General features: G+C 41.7%; 1 protein-coding gene across 2 annotated transcripts; it reads right to left on the reverse strand.

Moving 5' to 3' along the window:
- Positions 1–403: 403 nt before the first annotated feature.
- On the reverse strand, positions 404–24,054 carry CCDC68 (coiled-coil domain containing 68). 2 transcript variants are annotated; one of them, XM_073343578.1, is made up of 11 exons: positions 23,894–24,054; positions 14,314–14,456; positions 13,551–13,583; positions 12,426–12,569; positions 11,677–11,802; positions 10,890–11,018; positions 8,352–8,425; positions 6,488–6,593; positions 5,147–5,230; positions 1,955–2,031; positions 404–953 (listed from the first exon to the last, which is right to left on the reverse strand). In XM_073343578.1, the coding sequence occupies exons 2-11, from the start codon at positions 14,434–14,436 to the stop codon at positions 887–889; spliced, it is 963 nt and encodes a 320-aa protein (XP_073199679.1). In that variant the 5' UTR covers positions 14,437–14,456; positions 23,894–24,054; the 3' UTR covers positions 404–886. The 2 variants fall into 2 exon arrangements, with proteins under 2 accessions (XP_073199679.1, XP_073199680.1); XM_073343579.1 differs by lacking the exon at positions 13,551–13,583.
- Positions 24,055–24,343: the final 289 nt, after the last annotated feature.

Below are 24,343 nucleotides of genomic sequence, written 5' to 3' on the forward strand. Positions count from 1 at the left end.
AAATAGCCAGACTACAACATTCCCACTTCAGTTAGATGACCATTTTCAGCTACATATGGTTATTGCAAAACAAACAGTTTAATATTATCTGTCTCAGAAGATCAATAAATTCAGTTAAGTGCCATAGAGGGTAAGCTTTTGCTTTGCCTAAAACTGTTATTTTAGACTTTTTCCAAAGTCTGAAAATGCTGCAATCAACATGCATAGCACATGTTGTCACTTGTGCAACCATTAGGTGAAGCTACCCAATGCCTATATAAAAACTAAAATAACCTATTAGTATGTCATGTTCTGATAGCTAAAAAAAAAACCCATTGACACACACTATAGATTAGAAATGACAAGTTTAAGATGCTAACACAGAAAGACTGAAAAGATTAAATATAATTTATTAAATAGCCCTTTACAATTAATTTCTCAAATTTAAAAAAGTTCTTAGTTACATTACAGTATTGTGTTAAAACTTGATAAACAATCTTTTTTGTATACAATTAGGAAAGTTTTAATTCGTTAATCCTGAATATCCTCTTAACTGTTTGATGTACCTCTGGCCCATAAAATGCTTGTTGAAGATGGGCTCTTTGATACATAAGAAGCTGTTACAATGGCATATATTTCCCCATCAGCAATGTCCATAGGATGCTGCTGTCATTTGATTACACTGTATGTTAAAGAACACAATGTCTCTTCAGTTCTTGCCTTAAATCCTAATTTGTTTATGCATTTAATGAATCTTCTTCTGTACAAGTGCTATTCCTGGTGGCCAAGCATGTCAAGTTGCTGTATTATAACAAAATATATAAAAGGACTAAATGAAGGGTCATTAACGTAGATACACAGAGCTCCTTATGGAGGAAGCTGGAACAGACACCACCGATGGACTCATCTAACCATTTTGCTTCCGTAGCCTAGCTAGCAATGAATAGGGGGATACCCCATCAATCCTGGAAGAACTAAAAAAGAGAAGATAACTATTACTCAGAGAATGAAGCACACCAATACGAAACAAACTTAGTACAGACATCCAGACATTTCTACTGTACCCAGATATTGGTGTGAAATGCACTCTGTCTTTTCCACCTCCATTCTTCCCCCCCTTACAGTCTCTCATCAGAGTCCTGAATCATGGCTGCCTTCCTTCTGTAGTAATGACTCTCGCCCCTCTCCAGAGCCCATCAGTGCTGGTCCTCGGGTGAACAATTCACTTCCTCTAATGCAATTAAGGTTGATCCCACACAAGACCGGAGGGTATTCTGAAAGGGTCTTAATGTTTTTTCCTTCCAGACATTGGTTTTGGTGAAAGTGTAATTTTCTCTCCTAAGTAATTTCACACATTGTTAAAGTGACATTAATGGAGATGGCATTCCTCTACTGTAAAATGTTTTTACAGTTGAAACTGTAAGCCTCTAAGCCCAGTCTGATACTAATCACAGTATTCAGCATCTTCATCAGTTATTAAAAGCTACTTTTCAAATTTAGTGTTGATCTGACAACATTTTGTGCAGATGCTCACTAGTTGGTGTAGTTGTATGATTTTGACTGCATCAGTGTCTCAGTAAGTAAGACAGACATCACATCTCTTTCAAGACTGAGGGCACTGCCATTTGCAAGTCAGAATGCAACATGAGACAGGCAGAAGGATGCACCATTGATGGACTTATTGCCAGTTGCACAATTAAGACCCTTGTTATGTAGAATGTCAATTACTTAACTTCTCTCTCACACTGAGGCTTTTGTTTTCTTTCTTTATAAAGAAACTACAGCATGAAAATGTTATGACTATTTCTAACAAGACCAAAATAGAATAATTCAAGCAGTTTGGAATAAATGTGACATTAACACGCAAATAGCACTTATTAATCATTTGACACAATTTTTTACGATTAACAACATTTGCAGACAGCGTAGGAAGAGAGATTTCAGATACATGGTAATAACGTCAAAAGAATCTTACGTTGTTGAGACACCTTTTGAAACTTTAATCTTGGGTTGGGCAGACCAGAATTCCACCTTGTATTTAAGTTCTTTATTCTGAAATTGAGACATTAAATTAATTGCATTTCCACCAGTATATTATAGCATTTAAGAAAGTCAAAGATACAGTTTGTGGGTGCGATCCTCAGCTGGTATAGATCAACAACACAGATAAATTGAAACAAGTCCAATTAGTACGTTGACTTCGATAGAGCTATTCCAGTTTACACCAGTTTAGCATTTGGCCCTTTGGGTCATCCAGAATGTCAATACAGTTTACAGGCACTGAGGGATACAATGCAGTCACTTTTGAAAATCTTGGCATGCTGGTCGAGCCTCAAAACCTGAAGAAACATCAAGTTCCTGTGCCCAGCATTATTGTCACTGTTTGGATTTTGCTCTGTTGGTAAGAAAATCCCGCACAGCTCTTTTGAAGTGTAGGAGTATTTTTGTTAGTTGAAAAGCATTTTTGATGGTTGAAAATTTTCCATCAAATCCGTTTTTCCAATATGACAGGTTTCAGAGTAGCAGCCATGTTAATCTGTATTCACAAAAAGAAAAGGAGTACTTGTGGCACCTTAGAGACTAACCAATTTATTTGGTTAATAAATAAATTGGTTAGTCTCTAAGGTGCCACAAGTACTCCTTTTCGTTTTTCCAATAGAAATAGGAGGTTTTGACTCCACTCATTTTTGTATATATTTATATATTCTTCCATCAAAAAAACAATGCCCCCAAAATATTTTGATTAGGGTATTCTGCTGCGATGCCTCATGCTCCCATTCTCCTCAATGGCCTGGACAACATCTTGCATGATGCATTAGTCTCCTCACTCTGACAACAATTATCCTTTGATCTGTCCTGTTTATTTAGACTGAGATACTTGGGGGTAGGGATGGCCTTACAAACCGTGCCTGGATGGGATGCTGTAACACTAATTAGCTAGTACAGGTCACTTTGAAAATGTCTAGAACTATATAATTAGTGTTATATAAATATAATAAATACATATGATATGTTAATGATATGTATGTGGATTATATTTAATCCCCCACACATACTGGAATTAGAATCAATTTAGTGGATCTGCTATGACTGAAATTAAGATTCTGAATGGCAGAAAAGCATTTTATTTGTAATATATTTAATGTCTGTACCAATGTAAATTCCAGGATTATAGACTAGTGTTTACAACGGGATGTCAAGAACTATATTGCTGCAATGCGTCATTACACAAAAGATTGCTACAAACTGTAAAATGTTGCCAAAAACCACACAAAACAATAACAGTATTGCTACTGAAGATTATGTAAAATTGCAAGAGGCTAGTTTTTATGCAATGCTGAAAATATGGGGTAATTATTTTGACAGAATGCACAGTTCTTCACTGTAGGCTAATGCTTTCCAAAATACTAACATGTAATATTTCCTCAGAAGCGGAAAGTGAGCGAGCAAGGGCCATTATTAAAAAATCCAAACACACACACATTTTAAGAATACAAGAATGGCCATACTGGGTCAGACCAAAGGTCCATCTAGCCCAGTATCCTGTCTTCCGACAGTGGCCAATGCCAGGTACCCCAGAGGGAATGAACAGAACAGGTAATCCTCAAGTGAGCCATTCCCTGTCGCTCAATTCCCAGCTTCTGGCAAACAGAGGTTAGGGACACCATCCCTGCCCATCCTGGCTAATAGCTGTTGATGGACCTATCCTCCATGAATTTACCTAGTTCTTTTTTGAACCCTGTTATAGTCTTGGCCTTCACAACATCCTCTGGCAAGGAGTTCCACAGGTTGACTATGTGTTGCTTGAAGAAATACTTCCTTTTTTTGCTGTTTTAAACCTGCTGCCTGTTAATTTCATTTGGGGACCCCTAGTTCTTGTGTTAGGAGAAGGTGTAAATAACACTTCCTTATTTACTTTGTCCACACCAGTCATGATTTTAGAGATCTCAATCATATCCCCCCCTTAGTCATCTCTTTTCCAAGTTGAAAAGTCTTATTAATCTCTCCTCATGCTGAAGCCATTCCATACCCCTAATCATTTTCTTAACCTTTTCCAGTCCCAATATATCTTTTTTGAGATGGGGGAATCACAGTTGCACGCAGTATTCAAAATGTGGACATACCATGGATTTATATAGAGGCAATATGATATTTTCAGTCTTATTATCTCTCTCTTAATGATGCCCAACATATATATATATTATAAGCCCTAAGCTGAGAATATTACCACAAATAAAGTGAAGCATTTGTGTAGTGTAAAGTTCACCATGTGGGTAAGTGTTTGCAGGATCAGAGTCTAAATTATATCGTCATGGCTAAAATTCTCATCCAGACACTCATTTCATATCTGCATTACTGCAACAACCTCCTCTCTAGCCATCCCAAAATGCACACTGCTTCCCTCCAGTCCCTATGAAATTCAAAAAGCACTCCCTCTCCTCCCTAACTCCCACTTCCAGCCTGTGGCCTACAAGAAATTACTAAAGAATTATGATTAGGCAGAAGGCTGATTGGGGAAAGTGGATACAAAAAAAAGCAATTATTCTTTCATCCCTCACCTTTAGGTCTTCATATGTTGTGTGTGTGTGTGTGTGTGTGTGTGTGTGTGTGTGTGTGTGTGTGTGTGTGTGTGTGTGTGTGTGTGTGCGCGCGCGCGCTCGGGTTGAGCTCTTTGGGACAGGCAGAGTGTCTTGGCACTTTCCAAATATGTGCTTGGCAAGTAGTGGGTGCTACCATAGTGCAAATAATAATTGTTAAATAGAAATTAGCAATTTTGATATTCTTCCTCCCAAACTCACCAGTACTGTATATTGAATAGAAATAGCTCGAGGGACATAGGGACATGTACGGTGAGAGATTTCCAAAAGCACTTTGCTTTGTTCTAACTTTGACCAAACTTACCATTGTTTTCAATAAGAGCAGAGTTAGACCCTTGCTGAGTGCTTTTAAAAACCCCACCTGCAACTGTACCAACCACTCCCACTTCTCTGTCCTCAGAAAAATACTTAAAGAATCTTATTGTACCATACAGTTGGCCGAAGATGATGGTATAAATCTCTTGATGACTACTTGGGGGAAGAAAAAAAGAGACTCAAAAAGATGCAGAGTTGAAATAGTTTTAGGCTCACAATTGTAGAGTTTGGTGTGATACAATCTTTCCCTTTACCTGAGCTTCAAGCATATTTATCTTTTCTTTCATAGTCTTAATTTTTTTATCTTGGTTTTGTAGTCCGATGTTCAGTTCTTCAATCTAAGAGTTAGAAAGTAAAGTTAGAAATAGTTTTCAAACTTTGTAATATATTAGATACACTTTCAATAACCATCCTTTAAGTAGAGGGATACACTATTAGAGCATGAGGATCAAGAAAGTCAATATAGTCTGAAATCTACATGATAAAAAAAATGCTCTAGAGAAAGTGTAATGACATGATTGGCTGGCTGACTTATTTTTCTTTTTAAACAGATCATAAGTCACACTTCCACTAAAGGTAACATGTCTGCCTTTTTAATTCTTGGCCTCTGTGCCCAACCACACACTTGTTCCGCAAATGCAGCTTTCTTAGCCTAAGCAAGCTAAGGCTGATGAGAGAAGTTCCTACCCTTTGACGATTCACAAAATGTGAATTAAATTTTGTATAGGTAGTTTAGCTGAGCAAAAATTAATACTCTTTGTGACAGTAGCTCATATTAGTACCCTCTTTAAACGGGATGTCAAGTAATAAATATTAAAATGGCTTCAAGTTTTGTTCCAGCTTTATCTGGGACCAAATCCTTTATGCTTTGGTCACGGACTTCACTAGGACTGCTTGTGTGCATCAGGGAAGCAGGATTTGAGCCTCTAGTGAGGAACAGCCTATAGATTTCCAGACACCTGTTTATTTTATTGATGGTCTTACACAGTGCCTGTAACTGCAGCAGCCAAGCATCATTAGAGACTCAATGTTCCCCATAAAAAGGCAGTTCATTTTGTGGAACATACGTAAGAAGTTTGCAGCTCTTGCATTCATTGCTTCCTCTGCAGAAGTAGCTAACCAAACACTATTTCAGAAGCTACACTAAGTCTTCCCCTGGTGAGTGAGTGAATATCCATGGTCTGCCACATTTTAGGGATATTCCCAATCTACCTTAAACTGGCTGGGGACTCGGTATTTCCTGATGTAGCCCTATGGTATGGGCCTGTTCTCCTATGCTCCTTAGGTAGCTATCTCAGCCCTTCCATCCCACTTGCAGGAAACAAAAACCTTCCTTTCTTCCTTCCTTGCAACATTCTATTTCAATCGCTGTCACGATGGGAGGTAGAACCACCCCCATTTTTTAAAGTGATGCCACTTTCTTTTTTTTAAATTATATATAAAATATTATGTAACATCTATTGCTAACTGGTTTTGCATGTCCTGTGATGGAGATCATCACATCATCAATAATAAACTTCACAAAGTGAAGGAAGCACTAAAACAAGTCTCTAATTTTTGTTCCCCATACACTAAACGTGCTTGGTTAACCGGACCTCTTCTATCACACTGCGTAGGCTTTGATGCTGGGTCTGGATCACATGCTGCAAGTGAGAAATCTGTTCTTGTACAGTGAAAATCTCCACTTGAAGATCACGACAGCTGGTGGGGAAAAGACAGATTACCAATAACTTTTTCAGTTGATATTAAGGGGATTTATTATTCACAAAAGATCTAATGAGTGACCTGATGTATGCTTTCTGACCAAGAATATACAAACTAGCCATCTGAGCACCAAACTTTTGGGTTTGGCCAAAGTTACATTTACATATGAATTATAAATATAGGCATTAAGATTCCTTTAGTGACCAGATCCAATAATTTGCATTCCATATGGGATTCCAACTCACTGTATTGGCCTTGACTCATATTAGCTGTACGTGAACTAATTTAATTCATGGGTAATAAGCGTAGTCTGATATAAAAGAAGGAAAAATTGTAGTTTATTTCTTACATTATATTTAACTACTATATTCAATTACAGGAAAAACAGCACCAGTCATACTTCATATCGGAAGAATAAAGTTTCGGCACAATATATTGGAGCAATTCTTCAACAGTTCCTCATGGCACACACTGCCAAATTAATAGTGTACTACATAGTAAGTTGGGTACGTCTACAGAGCCTGTGGCAGTAAGCCTCCAAACCCAGGTTAACAGACTTGGGCTTGTGCTAACTACATTGAAAGTGCTTTTAGGTTGTGGCTTGGGCTGGAGCTCAGGCTCTGAAGCCTAGGGAGAGAGGTGGGCTTTAGAGGAAGTTGAACTGAATAGAAGATAGAAATTATTAAAATGTATTGTTTGGAAGAGGCCCCAAAAGCCATTAAGATATTAATTCTGGTTAACAGGATGGGGGTTGAGGTGGGTTGAACGGTTTCCTCAAGCAGGCCAAATCCTGCAATCCGTAATTATCCTCTACTCAGAATTCCTGTTAATTGAACCAAGAGTTTTGCCAGAGTGAGGACAGCATGATTTGATCTTGTGCCTTCACATGTCAGAGTAGTAGAGAACAATTACTTATTCTCTAAATCAGAGGTGGGCAAACTGCAGTGGCCTGTGGGACCATCCTGCCCGGCCCTTGAGCTCCCCGCCTGGGAGGATAGCCCCCGGCCCCTCCACTGCTGTCCCCCCTTCCCTGCAGCCTCACCTCGCCATGCCGCCAGCGCTTTGGGCGGAGAGCTCCTGCCAGGCAGTGTGGCTGTGAGAGCCGCCGGCCTGCCCTGGTGCTCTAGACTGCACAGCAGCGTGGCTGGCTCCAGCCAGGTGACACGGCTGCCAGTCCTGGTGCTCTGAGCGGCATGGTAAGGGGGCAGGGAGCGGGGGGGTTGGATAAGGGGGAGGGGGTCCCAGGCAGCAGTCAGAGGACAGGGAGCTGTTGGATAGGCATGGGAGTCCCAGGGGGCATGTCAGGGGGCGGGGGTGCGAATAGGGGTCAGGGCAGTCAGGAGATAGGGAGCAGGGCGGGTTGAATAGGGGGTGGGGTCCCGGGGGGGTGGTTAGGGGACAGGGACCAGGGGGGATTGGAAGTGGGAGGGGCAGATAGGGGAGGGGCCAGGCTGTTTGGGAAGACACAGCCTTCCCTACCTGGCCCTCCATACAGTTTTGGAACCCCGATGTGGCCCTCAGGCCAAAAGGTTTGTCCACCTCTGGTGTAAATAAACCCAGGTCTAGAAACCCTACTGCACATGTCACAGGAGAATTTATATTCTTCTTTAAAAAGTAAAGACAGTGAAGGCATTAGGCCTAACACCATGTATATATCCACTACGCGGGAGAACTTAGCCAAGTTATTGTTAGGTATTTCACTTGAAATAATCCTTCTGAACAGAAAAAGCATTTCTTCATGCACTATTTGCTCACCTCTTCGTATCTTCAGAGTTTGATAGAAGCTTCTCTTCAAATGACTGCTTTTTTTCTATTAATGTTTTCTTTTCCTAGGGAACAATGAAGAAGTAATAATGTGCACATACAAAACTTATATGGAAGTGATTAACTAATTTTTCAATTACTTTCTGAAAACATACAAAACCACCAGAGATATGTCAGCTGTCAATTTACAGATATACCCTCACCCTCTTGCGAGGATCAGAAGCATCTGTCATCAACGAGAATTGGGTCAGAAAAGGCAAGGTTACCAGGGAGCAGCTGTGTATTGATTTACAGAGGAAAAAAATTATTTCAATTGGATATATTTTTTTTTTTAAAAGGAAAGCCTGTCAGTAAAGATGATTAGCTTTTTGACTGATATGTGTTCAAAGACACTTTCTGCTCCAGGAACTATACTAAAAGGGCAGTGGTACTTTGCATTGCAAAGATGGATTTGAGGGTCAAGAGATTAAAATTGATTCAACTAGAAAACTTCTTTTTAAGTGACAAATTTTGGTAATCCACATCTAACTGTTTAGTGACCTAAGTACAATAATTCCTAGTTGTAAATTTAAAGAGTACACTAATACATACAGCCACCCCAGGATGTATCTTCTTAGCCTGTCAGGGTGAAACCCTGACTCTAATGAAGTCAAAAAAAGTTTTACAACTGACTTCAATATGGCAAAGAATTTTAGGCGCAAAAGATATGAGACAAAAACATCAACATATAAACCTTGTCTATCTATGGAGCTGCCTGGAAAAGATCCTAGCATGTAGCCGTGAAAATGAAGCTTTGTGTATTCTACCCACAGCCCCTTTCCTCAGCCAGCTCCACAGTGCAACAGATTGTGTGCAGATTTGTAATGCCAAACTACACAGTGCTAAACCATATCTGCTATCAGCCTGGTCAGTCGGATGTGAGGTATAGTAGGCACCTTTGCAAGTTTCAGTGCATGGGGTAAGCAACTGGAGTGGGGTAAGAAAGTCCTGGGCTAAGAAACCTATTGATGTGCATGAGGACTGCCTGAGTGTACCAGAGGGAAGGGCTTGGGAACACCACTGAGAAATGCTTCAGGGGAACACAGTACGGGACAGTATACTCAGGGAGAAAGATGTTCAAAGGTGTATTAAAAATATTGGAAGATGAGTTATTGTGACTGACTCTACTCAGGTGTGCAAAAAGATAGGGATCAGGGAAAATGAGGAGAGGGCACAAGGAGCTGTCCCGCCACTTGGCTGCAGGAGCATAAGCCAACCACATTTCCAGTCCTCCTGAAACTAACCATGAGAACAAGGAGAGAATCTAGCAGCACTGATGGAGTGATGAATGGGGGTTAGGGTGGAGACATGGCCCACTTTCCAGCTCCTGTACTGGTGCTGATCTGGCATGGGGGTGGGAGAGTGCACATGTGCCCTTGTTAAATGACATCACAGCAGCCACTCAGAATGAGCTTCCCCCACCCACTTATCTCTAGTCACTCATAATTGCTGGGGGAACTCCCACAGCTACCAAACTCTTCTACTTCCCAATCACAGGCTGCCGCTTAGTTGTGGCAGGAGCAAACCACACCTTGGCACGACAAGTGACAAAAATGGCCTGAAAGCACATTGCATTTAAATGCTTTTAATCTGACTTTTTGACAGAACTGTATTAGTGATGTGTAATCTTGCTGCATTCTTAATTACTCCAGAACAGATGGTGAAAGTTAAATTTTATGTGATATGGTCATTACAATACCTTTCACTGGCTAACAATTATTTACTACAACTGGAAAGTTGTTCTCTGTAAACACTCACTGCTTCTGCATCAGCTGAGAACTTGGGAAGGATTTTGGAAAGAAATTCACTACAAAGGGGAGGAGATTAATAGCATATTGCAATATACTGTACTTTGACAATGCAAGAATAGGAGTTGAAGGTGTTTCCTCTTAGCAACCAGGACATTTCAAGTCTCATAAATTAGGATTAATGTATGGCAGCTAGGTTAAGTAAGTTAATTGATTTAAAAATCTAGTGTCTAAACAACTGAAAGGAAAAATAAAAACCTGACCTCTCATGTCATTTAAAAGGCCTAATGCTCAGCTGATGCAAATTGAGGTAGCATCATTGAAATCCAGGGGGCTTTTATACCAGTTGAGGATCTGGTCCAAAAACTTTTTAAAGTAATTGAACTCTTCTTTATAATTAGATTTCAGCCTGAGACTGACAATAAAGAGTGCTTAGGACACTCTTTACACTGTAGTTCTATTACTTAAGAGGTAGGAGCTAATACAATTGAAACTGAGATTTACTGTAGTTCCACAGAGCTTGATATCTTTACTCATAGCACTTGCTCCAGATCAAGAGCAATATGCAAATGAGCAAGGACTGGTCACATGGCTAACAGACTGCAAGGTCAGGCCTCGGTATTGTGCAGCAGATACTAACAAAAGCCACATAATGGCCTAAGAGACAGTGGCCATGATCCTTGCATAGAGAAGACTCCTATTGCCTATCCAGGAACTGCATGGCTGGGCTCTATGAGCATACCTCTTCCATTCGTTGCACCAGTTTCTCCAGGTCTGTAATCTGGCTGTACTTTTCTTCGAGTCTTTCAGTTACACAATTGACATTTTCTAGATTTTGTTTGAGTTTTTGTTCTTGCTCAAGTTTGGAGGCCTGTGTTTAGAGAAAAATGAAAAAAAAAGCCCAAACCAATGAATGAAGATGATTTCCATTTTCAGCAAAACCATTTTGCTGCTATTCTTCAATATGTTGCCAGTCCCACACACACACCCCCGCCCCCCCGTGAAAATCCTGACCACTTGTAGTCAAGAAAGATCCATGCTTCTTTCCCCAAGAGTGAGCAGTGAGAGAATAGGGCAAATTCTACACCTTTATTCCTGCCTTATTTTGAGCACTGTACCCATCAAATCTGAGACTGAACACTTGAAGTCAGGAAAAATTAAGCTTTCCTTTTTTATATTGTACTGTAGTTAAAGTTAAGCCTATAAGACAATGGAAGTCTGCATTAGAAGCCTTGACCTACATTTTCAAGAGTGACTCGTGATTTTGGATCCCTCCACATTGGGTGTCCACCTTAAAGGGACCTGGTTTTCAGAATGTGCTGAGCATCCTCTGAAAATAAGGCTCCTTTAAGGAATCATCAGTTGAGCCCACAAAGTTGTGTTTGAAAGAGTTAGGTCTCTATTTATACATCCAAGGTACTGATTTGTCATGTTGACATATGGAGTTGCCAGCATATTGGAGAGAAGGAACACTTGTATCCCTGCATGCTCCAGTGTTTGCCTTTTCCACACATAGGAGAATGCTGTACCTGCATCAGCAGTTTATCATCTTCATGTTTTTTCTTAAGTTCTTCAGACCGACTGTAGTAATTCTCATATAGACTTTTCGAGGCATGTCTTAGAGACTGTGCACCTGCTTCTCTTGTCGCATCCAGCTGGAAAAAGCCATTGCAATAGGATTAATAGCGTATGTCACACTTTAGAAGTTTGGTGTGGAAATCAGGTAACACACAAATAATGCAGTTGCTATCCTGTTTGAACAACTGTTAGCACCAATTCTTGCAGAACCCCCCCCCCCACAAACCCATTAAAATATATGGCAAATAAAATTTAAATTCTAATTTTTGAATAAAGGATGCAGATTTGCCATGTGATACAACAGCCCCTCCTGACTGGAGATGAAGGTTGTGGGTTTAAAATGACTGATACATTTCTGACTGGTTACAAGCACACCTGCTCTAGACCACTGGCTGAGCAGACTTCATGCCAGGAACCACTGCAAGAAAATCCAAGCCCAGAGCACAGCCCAACAAGCTGTAGTTCCCAACAATCAGCTAGTTAAATTCCACCATCAGCTAGTTAAAAATCTATTTCATCCTAATGAGAAAATCTGATGAGACTCTGCAGGGTTACTGCACTTCATGGAGAGGGCAAAGCCACAATGAACGATTGCTTTCCTGCCACTGCTGGAATGGAACTTTAATCCAGGCAAAACTGGATCTTCTCTTCAGGCTGACAAGCTGAAATATGCATTAGAGACTGCTAAAATGGAATGCACCTTGATCTTTAGTATTTCATTCTCCCTGTTCACAAGCAAGAGCTGCTGGTCAGTCTCTTTCAGCTTTTCCATGGTTAGATTGTAGCTGGAGTTAAGCATGTCCTTCTCAGCCTCCAGCTCATTTCTGGGCACCCGGAAAGGCTGCTAAAAATGAACAAACATGAAAATAATTTGTAAACGACAGCTTTAGCAGACTGAGTTCATGAAGGTAAAGCTGCACTCATCTACCTTCCTATCTCAGGTCCCCACCCTGCAATGAGCTCCAGGCACCCAGGTCTGCATGGTGCTCATTGCAGGATCATGGTCTAGAGTAATTACAGAGCAACAATCACCACAGTTTCTAGGTACTGACTAATTCCCCACCTTCAATATTAAATAAAACAGTGTTCTATTTGTGCAGCTCTCCAGGGTTTTACATTTGAAACACATCATTACCAATACATAACTGCTTTTGGTTCTCCAGAGTGTAACTTCGTACATGAGGTTAATTAATGTTTAGAATATTGCAGCATATGGCGTATTATAGTATTGGGACCAGCAGTGTCGCCAGTTATGAAGGTTGCCTGACACTACCCATTATAAGACCCTCTTTTAGTTGCTTATATTTGCCAGACTTTATTTATTTGGGCTAACATTTTTCATGCCAGGTGTCTCCTTCAGGATGAGTATTTTTGGAATGTTTCTGCCAAAATGGTTCAGCCATTTCAGAATGATGCTAGAGAAAGTCCCTGCTTTGGAGCATAGACTAGAGGGTGGCCTTTGTGTCAGTGCTGTGCCTTTTGATATTCTTCATATCCACCAAAGTTTGGTCAATCGCTAAGCCTTTGAATAATCTTCATTTTCTCATCCTCTGTATAGATCTTAGATCTGGCTAAAATCTCCCAAATTCCATCATCACTGAGCATGCTCCAGCCCCTCACAGCTCCTAGCGCTGACAAGGCTCTGTATGTGCCATCCCCTGAGCATGCTCTCGAGACAGACTGTGACTAGGGATGAAAGTGGGAGTGGTACTGAGAGCCAGAGGGGAGATGTGAGGCATTGTGCAGAGAGGTTGGGACTGGGAGCTGCAGGGGAAGGGAAGCCTTTGCATTTGATTTGTCATTTGCAATTTTATGGTTTGCATACCTGATTTTGAATCTTTGCTAGTGTGGATCTGATCTGCAGGGAAGAGATTAGAAATAGGTCACAAAAAGAAAGATGATTTTTTCTTGTTAATCTGCCAGGCTAGTTATTCCAGGACATTCTCCTTAGGACAGCAGCAATGTAGAAAAGTTGCCTTTGGGCATGATCACCATTGTGCTCTTTTGCTTGGATACTAGAAATAAAGCATCTGTCCTCAACAAGCCAAATCATATTGTCCAAGAGATCTCTAATGCAGAAATGGATGCACGGAATTTAAATATTTATTTTAGTGACAGGATCATCATACTTTTCATTGACTCAAAAGAGGGCCTAAGTCTCACACTTGTTTCAAAAATTCATTTCTTCCTCAGACATTGCATCATGAATATGACTTAGGATCATAATTTTGTAATTGGTACAAAATTCTCATAGTGGCGTTCTGACAAGCATTTGGTCTGCTCCCTCATATGACTCATTATAAAGACAGATGTGCATACCCCAGTTAAATCCTTGTCTCAAACTGATCAGTGTTCCTTGAGGTTTTGTGTTAGACTCCATTATAATGGTATTAGGCCGGATAGAGTTTAAGGGACAGTGAAATGTGAATTTCCTCAGTAAGTCAACACACACTTGTTTAGCTTGGAAAATTTAGACAGTGTAGAAGGATTCAAATTTTTTATTTTCTTACTTGCAATGGGTTGTATTCATTGTTCTCCTCCGAATCAGAGGACAAGACAGCACAATAAGAATAATGAAAAAATTGTACCTTTTTTATGTATTCTGTTTCGTCAGTGATTTGGACAGAAGAAGATCCATAAAGGACATAGTTTCCTTCCATCCCTTGGTCATCTCTTGTTACATGTTCTGTGAGCCTCACTGTGGCACTCATTATGCGTGCATTTCACTGCTCTGTATAGTTGGGAGAGAAGTGGATTTTGTCTTTTATTTATACAAATATCCATAGAGAATGAACTTAATTTCGTAAATGCATCTACATGTCCATTGCATCATTAACAACATATACAGTAAGGCTCATATTAGACAATTAAATGCCTTTCAGACAGCTGCAAATATGACCTTGTGCATAATTTCCGTATTTTAAAGGACCTCGCAAGTCTTCAAGATGTGTTACTTCCCCACCCCCCAATTGACTTAAAGCAGTCCCCCATCCAATTGTTGCATCTGAATGTACATTCAAATATGCTACAGCATATAAGATATCAATAATTTTTTTATTGGCAATCCAAATAATTTCAGTGTAAGTATTTGCTTATTCAAAAGTATTGTTTCACCTGTCACTTCATTCCACACCCCAGAACTGGTCATATTCAATGTTATAGGAGTTCCTGTCTCTGCCATCTTACTCAGACTGAGTAACGCTGTACTCCACAAGTAGTTGCATTGATTTCACCAAGACTATGCAATGTAAGAGTGGCAGAGTCAGTTCCACAGAAATCCATGGGACTACTCACACTGAAGGGTAAACCCCTTTGAACTCCCTCCTGGCCAGGGGAAAGCTCCTCTCACCTGTAAAGGGTTAAGAAGCTAAAGGTAACCTCGCTGGCACCTGACCAAAATGACCAATGAGGAGACAAGATACTTTCAAAAGCTGGGAGGAGGGAGAGAAACAAAGGGTCTGTGTGTCTGTCTATAGTCTGTCTTTGCCAGGGATAGACCAGGAATGGAGTCTTAGAACTTTTAGTAAGTAATCTAGCTAGGTACGTGTTAGATTATGATTTCTTTAAATGGCTGAGAAAAGAACTGTGCTGAATAGAATAACTATTTCTTTCTGTGTATCTTTTTTTGTAACTTAAGGTTTTGCCTAGAGGGGTTCTCTATGTTTTGAATCTAATTACCCTGTAAGGTATCTACCATCCTGATTTTACAGGGGGGATTTCTTTACTTCTATTTACTTCTATTTCTATTAAAAGTCTTCTTGTAAGAAAACTGAATGCTTTTTCACTGTTCAGGGTTTGGGTCTGTGGTCACCTATGCAAATTGGTGAGGCTTTTTATCCAACATTTCCCAGGAAAGGGGGGGTGCAAGTGTTGGGAGGATTGTTCATTGTTCTTAAGATCCAAGGGTCTGGGTCTGTAGTCACCTAGGCAAATTGGTGAGGCTTTTTACCAAACCTTGTCCAGGAAGTGGGGTGCAAGGTTTTGGGAAGTATTTTGGGGGGAAGGACGCGTCCAAACAGCTCTTCCCCAGTAACCAGTATTAGTTTGGTGGTGGTAGCGGCCAGTCCAAGGACAACGGGTGGAATATTTTGTACCTTGGGGAAGTTTTGACCTAAGCTGGTAAAGATAAGCTTAGGAGGTTTTTCATGCAGGTCCCCACATCTGTACCCTAGAGTTCAGAGTCGGGGAGGAACCTTGACAGGCTCACTTTGAGTAAGTGGCAAGACTGGACTCAGTGTTGTAGCATTCCACAATATGAGTTTTTTCATGGCAGTGGGAGAGTCACAAATCAAAACGCTTTTTTCTTAAGCATGGGAAAACTGGATTTACACACCAAGAATGAGGTCCCAACCTGCTTGCAGTTATGTTTCTGTGGTACAATGGTGACATCCAGTGTCAGTTGGATTAATCTCAAGTGAACATGTATATAAACAGCATATCTCAGACGATATGCATATATTGCACTCCATTTGCCATATATAGAATCAGATTAATGTATATATTTTTTTAAAAGTCAGGTTGTCAAATGTCTATGTTTGGAGTATCTGAAATTAATTAACAATTGTTCCTGCAACAATAAGATCCAATTGATCTGTGCAATGTTTTATTAAGGTTTAAAACATTAGCGGAGGAAGAGGAAGCAGTAGACAGAGTGAGGTTTTTCCAAAGTTTACAGCTTATTTTTGGGTTTTGTACTTTAAATAATCACATTTTAAATGAGATTTTAAAAACACAAAATGTCAATTTAATAAGAACTTATGGTTGCTTCCATTTAACTCAGCAACAACAATCTGATTCCTGTGCTACACGAGGCTTTGGCCTACAGCATCAGCCCTTGTTTATTCATCCCAGACTAAAATTATTGCCTTACTAACAGGAAGTACCATCAAGTCAGCACATTTAATTAATTAAGGCATTTTCTCATAAAACCCAATTAGGCCATTTGAAACTCTTAACGCTGTAATAAATTAGGAATGTCACCACCACCATGAGCACATGGACCTGGCTTGCACATTTTGCTAAAAGAATCATCGGCAACTAATCCAGGCTACAGAAGTTTTAACTTTCATATACTTCAAGTACACATCTCAGGCAGAAAACAAAAATAAAGAAACTGTAATTTCTTTAACATATGAGCTTTGGGTGCTCTTTTTAAAAACTGGAGTCTTAAATTTTTGTAAAGTTTACAAAATTACAAATCCAGCAATTTCAAGTCACTCCCTTGCCAACAATCAAGGAAAGTGAACAAAGAACTCACCATTACCACCTCACAATTTTTCACCACTCACCCAAAAGTTGGGATCATAGACAGACATTTCAGAGTGTCCTGAATGTCAAGGGATTTGGACTATTTTAGACAGGAGTCTGGGAGTGAGTCCCAAACATGAGGGGTCCAAAGTTGAAAAAGACTCACCAGCAGCCCCTTTCTTATAAACCAAGGAAGCTCCGCTGATCACAGCTGCACCAGTACTGATGGTGAAAGATGTTTACTCAAACAGATGGGTTATAAACACTTGATTGCTTTTGACCCATAGAACAAGATCTTAAACTTCTCCAGGAGACTACCAAGCAGTCAGTGAAGATCATGGCAAGAGAAAACACAATCAGTGGACTGCCAAATTCAATACCTGCTTTAGTTCACAATGGTCTTGAACAGGCATAGCCTCATGTGGATCTCACAGCCGATGTCTAACCTCAAGGTGACAAAACAATGACCAGTAGCACTGAGGCTTGCATCCAGCAACAAAATTCACAACCTTCTGGCTAGAATCACATGAAGATGAGTATCATCCTGACCACTGCTGCCACCTAAGAGTAGCTGGAAATCTAACCATATCCCTAGATTTTTGTGAACACAAACAAGAGGAGGACAGACACATACCACAGTCTAAGAGACTAAAATAATCCCAGCCATGTCTTGTAGCTGCTTCCCCAGTCAACATTACCTTAGTTTTATCCAGATTGAGTCTTCCCAGGTTAGCCCTCATGTATACCCCAATCTTAACAAAATACTGGGAAAGCACAGCTTGCCTGGGTTGGACAGAATGGTGAGAGACATCTGCATATCACCAATATACTGAAGACTCATGTCTCCTTACTAACCCTTCTAAGGGTCCCATGTACACATTCCACAGGGAACACAAGACAGAACCTTATGGAACCCCTTATACGAACACCATCAGAGAGGAGGAAAACTTGTCCTCAAAAATTAGTTGTGAATGATCATCATGAATGGAGCAACCCCAAAAAATAGCTTCCTCCATTCCTACTGTGGTCCAGAGGTGTGTTCAACACCACCTTGCAATCAACAGTACTCAAGGCGCTGATAGATTAAATAATGCCAGCTTGGACACTGCCACTTCATACATAGCAAGCAGGAGACCATCTACCAATGCAACCAGCCTGGTCTCCAAGTCATTAAATATGTGACAGAATATATACCTAGTTTCAGAGTAACAGCCGTGTTAGTCTGTATTCGCAAAAAGAAAAGGAGTACTTGTGGCACCTTAGAGACTAACCAATTTATTTGAGCATGAGCTTTCGTGAGCTACAGCTCACTTCATCAGATGCATGCCGTGGAAACTGCAGCAGACTTTATATATACACAGAGAATATGAAAAAATACCTCCTCCCACCCCATTGTCCAGCTGGTAATCCTGATGATCACTTTAGATAAGCTATTACCAGCTGGACAATGGGGTGGGAGGAGGTATTTTTTCATATTCTCTGTGTATATATAAAGTCTGCTGCAGTTTCCACGGCATGCATCTGATGAAGTGAGCAGTAGCTCACGAAAGCTCATGCTCAAATAAATTGGTTAGTCTCTAAGGTGCCACAAGTACTCTTTTTCTTTTTGAGAATATATACCTATGTTCACACCCTACATGCTATTAGAATCATAAAATATCAGGGTTGGAAGGGACCTCAGGAGGTCATCTAGTCCAACCCCCTGCTCAAAGCAGGACCAATCCCCATAGTTGCCCCAGATCCCTAAATGGCCCCCTCAAGGATTGAACTCACAATCCTGGGTTTAGCAGGCCAATGCTCAAGCCACTGAGCTATCGCTCCCCCCACCTTTCTGGTTATCAGGGAATAAGGTACAGATTATCAAGGGGTGTGAAATTTGCTTTAGGAACGGGTGGCATAAGGAATACATAATCTGCAATCTCCCCGATTGGGGTAAAAGTTTAACCGGTCAAAGTACAGACATTGAGATATGGGGGTATGTTGTCCACATAATGGCTATGTTCAGGTATGGAGTATAATGAGTGGATACGATGACGTGGATGGATCTACCCTCATTTGGTGGGATTTAATGTTCAGTGAGTTTATGGTTCCAGTTCATATGGTCCAATGGAAAAAGCCTCTTGGTCTCTTTCCCATAGTGGATGCACAATGTCGTACCGGCTCACACCTCCTGGTACTGTCGGTGGCCAGTGATGTGTTCGATTGTAATAGTGTTTGTCCAAGGTGCACCTTATGAGTTTTTGAATGACACCTCACAATTTGCTGATCAATAATATCATGGAAAATGCACATAGCAGTGTTATATGTGAAGTTATAAAAAAAAGCTGAGATCTTGACCAAAAGCATGTTTTCCAGATAAATCTGGGGAGTGGCCAAACTAGTTCCTCAGAGACAAAGAGCAAGATGACGCCTCTGCCAGGTGTAAAAAAGCCTGATGGACCATTACCTGCTAAGTGACCGTTCTTTGGTAGGAAATGGGTAGGAACAAAAAAAAAAAAATCTACATCTTAGCAAACAAACAGAATGGAATGTCCTTCCACACAGACTGTCTGCCACCTTGCTCCCAGCTGGAAATATTTTTCAAGAGGGGGACTGAAATTATAAAAAGCAGGGGCAAATACCCCAAGACACCCCTTCTCTCTGCCCATCACATTCTCTGCACCTTCAAAAATAAAGGAAGCAGCCATTGGACTCTGGAGGAGGAGTCCTGACCTAAAGAGTTTGGTCAGTAAGACTGCTGGAAGCATGTGGTGAGAAAACTTTGCAGGCATTTTATCTTTATTTTTCTTCTAACGATTTCTGACATTTATGCCTCATTGCTTATATTCACTTAGGTCTCTTCTGTAGTTCATAAACTAATTTTACTGTTTTATCTAATACAGTGTGTTCTAGTTGAAGTATCTGCATAACTCCATTTGGGGGTAACAGATTATTCCCTTAAAGGAATAAACAGACTTAATATATTTGTACTGTCTAGGAGAGGGCTGGGCAGTACAGGACATAAATTTCTGAGGGGAAATCTCAGACTAGGGGTGTGCTTGGGTCACCCTGTGGTAATCTTTAAGGCTGATAAGAGCCAGGGTGTGGCTTGCTGGCTGCAAAACACACAAAGACATAGCTGGGGGCGACTTACATGTTGGAGGCCGTTTGTGAGCAGTCCACGTTGGAGGCTGCAGCAGCAAGGCATTGTAAAAAGCACACCAGGTTACAGGGAGGGGTGACACAGCTACTCATTGGTCTGGATTGTACCCTGGTATGTCACACCATGGAAGGTATTCAGTTTGACAGAGTCCAGGAGGAGAGCTAAATCATCTAGATACACAGAGCTGCACCTCTGAAAAGCAGGTCATAGGTTCTTTACACATCTAAGAAATCTTCACACTACACAAGAATTTCTGTACGGTCATTCCGATACCACGGTAAAGGACACAGCATAAGATCCTTAATAGAACTGTACTGACCTTGTAATGCCAACAATTAACATGGCACCACTAGTTTGTTAAATATCATTTTTGAAGTGACATTCTATTACGTTTTAAAGCATGTTAACAGAATTAAATGATACAGGGAACTTGATTTCTCCCCCCCACACACACACTTTATGCAGCTCAGAGCTTGGGAGTAGAAAGAAATTCACTTGTCTTACACTCAGAAAGCAGAGTCTAAAGGGCATGACATTCGTGAAGAAATCCTTTGGCACACTGGGTAGATGCCAACTTGTGTCTGACATGGGTGTTCTACTGCAATATTCTAAAATTGCCACTTGTGAAGCAAGTTACATTTTCTCTGTCAGCTTTGCAGCTGCCAGGTGTAACAAGCGAGGAAACATCTGTATTATAGTTTGTGAATAAGGTGCATGCTTTCTGTGTTTATGATGGGTTACTTGCTATGAATTAGATCCAAAGAGCTTGCTATGGGAACCAAACAGAAAGGCAATAAAATGGCCCAGATAAGGAGCATCCCAACACTCAGACTCAACAGCCAGGTTTAATTACAGCATGATAAGGCAATTCCACAGCCCCAATCCTGGCGACAGATCTGTTTTGCCACAACTGAGAAGAGAGCTCAATGGGACACTAAACCATCACATGTCCCTGAAGTGAAAGGGTTTACAAGAGCCAAACGCAGCTGGGCCTGTTGAGTTAACACAGTTGGGAAAATAGGGAGCTGACACGCAGAGAGGCAGTCCCAGAATGGATGAACCACGCAGTTCCGCCCAGTTGGAGGGGCAGCAAGCCCAGCCTGTCACTTAAAGGTCCACTTGAGAAGGACTAAAAGGGTCCAAAGCACTGTTCGCCATAGAAGCGTGACAACTAGCTCCTTTACTATAAACATCTTTTCAGAATAGGTCCTATAAAAGTAGAAATATCTATTCTGTGTCAGAGTTTGATTCTTCTTTTCACACTCTGCTATTACCTGCTATGAAAATCTCTTTTACATGATTAGCTTTAGGGTCTAGGGCAGAGGTGGGCAAACTGCGGCTCATGGGCCACATCCGGCCCGCAGGACCCTCCTGCCCGGCTCTTGAGCTCCCGGCCGGGGAGGCTAGCCCCCAGCCCCTCCCCCGCAGCCTCAGCTCGCCGTACCACCAGCACTCTGGGCAGCGGGGCTGCAAACTCCTGCTGGACAGTGGGGCTGTGAGAGCCGCCAGCCTGCCCTGGTGCTCTGAGCGGCATGGTAAGGGGGCGGGGGGTTGGATAAGGGGCAAGGGATCCCGGGCAGCCGTCAGGGGGCAGTTGGATGGGGTGGAGATTCTGGGGGGGGGGCAGTCAGGAGAGAGGAAACGGGGGGGGGGGGTTGGATAGGCATGGGAGTCTCAAGGGAGCCTGTCAGGGGGCAGGGGTATGGATAGGGGTCGGGGCAGTCAGGGGACAGGGAGCAGGGGGGGTTGGAAACGGGGTGGGGTCCTGGGGGAGTGGTTAAGGGCAGGGGGTACCGGGAGGGGGGCGGTCAGGGGACAAGGAGTGGGGAGGTGGTGGATGGGTCAGAGGTTCCGAGGGGGGCAGTCAGGGAGCGGGAAGGGGCAGATCAGGGGCAGGGGCCAGGATGTTTTGGGGGGCACAGCCTTCCCTACCTGGCCCTCCATAATGTTTCAGAACCCTGATGTGGCCCTCAGGCCAAAAAGTTTGCCCACCTCTGGTCTATGGGTTGGCTGGTTCGTAGTTATTTTAAAGGGCAGCAATGAATTTGAGTATCCAAATTGGATTATTTAAAGTTAATCTTCAGACAACCAGCATGAAGCAGACACATATTTTCCACTTGGTTGTAAACTCTTCTCAGTACAGAATAGATTTGAATGCTACAAGTTAGAATTGGATGACTACAATGCAGTGTTTGCATACATTAATTTCAATGATGAGTAGCTATTTGATTCAACAATATTCAGTAAAAATGTATTCACCTTTTAATTTGCTATTCATGAATATCTTTGGAAAGTTTCTTGAGGTATTTTGTTCTCATGAATGTTTGAGCAATAGTTTGTATGAATACCTGTACTTACATGTGAACGTGGCTATTTGTGCTCAGGGAGGAATGTTTACTGTTCATTATTCTCCAATATAAAAGGGTTCTCTCATCCAATCACAGTACAGAAACAGTATCAGATGATGCTGGTTGTCAATCATACAGCACAAATATAACTGCAAATAGTCAAAGGGAACAATTCGCAAACAACCCATAAAATGAAAAATTGTTCATCTGAGTTGTTTGGCAAATATATTTATAGAACTCAGGATAAGTTTATGAAGAATATGTGTACTGCTAAATGAGCTAGATTCACTGGATAATTTATTTACAATAAATAGTTCAGGCAACTATCATACTAGAGTATTTTCCCCATGAAAATATAATCAGCTATTTATTTTACTCTTTACTAAAAGCACATGTGCATGGGGGTGTGAGTGGGCAGGGGCACGGGGGACAAGACACGCCTGGATTTTTCAACTTAAAAAAAAAAACATGCAAATATTTACTTTTCCATTACCAGAGACACACAGCAAACATTAAGGGGTCTGCAATGCCGATCCCTTTCTCACGTAGACAGTGTTGCTGTCACCATGTTGGGCCTCAGATATTAGAAAGTCAAGGTGAATAAGGTCATATCTTTTATTGAACCAATTTCTGCTGGAGTGAGAGACAAGCTTAAAGCTAGAAGAGCGCTGTGTAGCTCGAAAGCGTGTCTCTCCCCTCAACAGAAGCTGGCATGCAATAAGAAGATATATCCTCACTCACCCTGTCCCTTTCTCACGTTAGTTACTAGTATTAGTGTTACTCACAGGAGGGTCTGAACAAGTAAAGGGTTGGGAGGATGGGTCCCTAAATGATAGTCAAGCACTCTCATTCTCCACCAACAAGCTCTGCTAAATTTAACACACACCACCACCCTCACTTTGGTCACATTTCTAATCTCCTGCATGTCACACATTTAGACAGCCACAGCATTCCTGCCCAGGGAGAGCGTGCAAAACCCCAAAGGGTTTCAAGTGAGCTGTAGCTCACGCTCAAATAAATTGGTTAGTCTCCAAGGTGCCACAAGTCCTCCTTTTCTTTTTTGCGAATACAGACTAACAGGGCGGCTACTCTGAAACCTGACAGAGAGGAAACCCTATTGCTAAGTCTTGTGTTATGCAGTGGCATCCAAGCCGTGCCCAGCGTTTTCCATCCAGCCCCCAACCTAGAGAGCTGGCATAAAAAGCAGATCATGAGTGATAAAAATCAGCTGAGTCCTCTCTACCCAGCTTCCACACCTGCGCATTTCCAGCCTCAAATGATCAAGCCCCTGAATCTCTAGGGACGGGAAGTGGCAGGCAGCCCTTTCCCTTGTTCTCACGGATCCGGGGAAGGAGGGGCGGCCAGCCCCTGGGCGCTCTGTAGGGGCCCTGAAATGCTCCTTTCACCTCCCCAGCTCGCTGGCCTCCTTACCTGCTCTCCTCGGCTCTCTCCACTCCCTTGCTCCTCTCCCGGGCACTCACGTCCGGGGACGGTGCAGTCCGGACCTGGCCCCGCCCCACCCCTCTCTCCTCCTAGCAGCAGAGGCTGCAGCCCATGGGAGAGAGGAACTCGGCCCAGTTTCCCTCTGTGGTTGATTTGTAAACACAGGAAAGGCAGGGCACTTTCAAAGTCTATTGCCAATGAGTTAACCAGGTGAGAGTGTCAGAGCAGCAAGTGAAGCCATTGGTTTTTAAAAATATTCAACGCTGCCCCTTTGTAAGATTAACAATCTCTCTTGGCAAAGGTACTGCGAGGCAGGGCCATTTCTTTTTCACTAACAGCCTCCCTACAGCTCTGGAGTGACAAATAGTCTTATTTTGTTAACGTGGCTTTGTCAAGCATATATAAATCACTACACACCAATGATGACGGTGCAGTGCA

This window comes from Lepidochelys kempii, chromosome 5 (assembly GCF_965140265.1).
Source record: "Lepidochelys kempii isolate rLepKem1 chromosome 5, rLepKem1.hap2, whole genome shotgun sequence".
Taxonomy (NCBI): Eukaryota; Metazoa; Chordata; order Testudines; family Cheloniidae; genus Lepidochelys; species Lepidochelys kempii.

Excerpts from the sequence above, each read along its gene's own strand:
- CCDC68 (XM_073343578.1), bottom strand. The coding sequence starts at position 14,436 with ATGAGTGCCACAGTGAGGCTCACAGAACATGTAACAAGAGATGACCAA. Across the intron at positions 13,584-14,313 it reads AAACAGAATACATAAAAAAG|ATCAGATCCACACTAGCAAA; the intron begins GTACAATTTTTT and ends TCTTCCCTGCAG. Across the intron at positions 8,426-10,889 it reads TGGTGCAACGAATGGAAGAG|GAAAAGAAAACATTAATAGA; the intron begins GTATGCTCATAG and ends ATTGTTCCCTAG.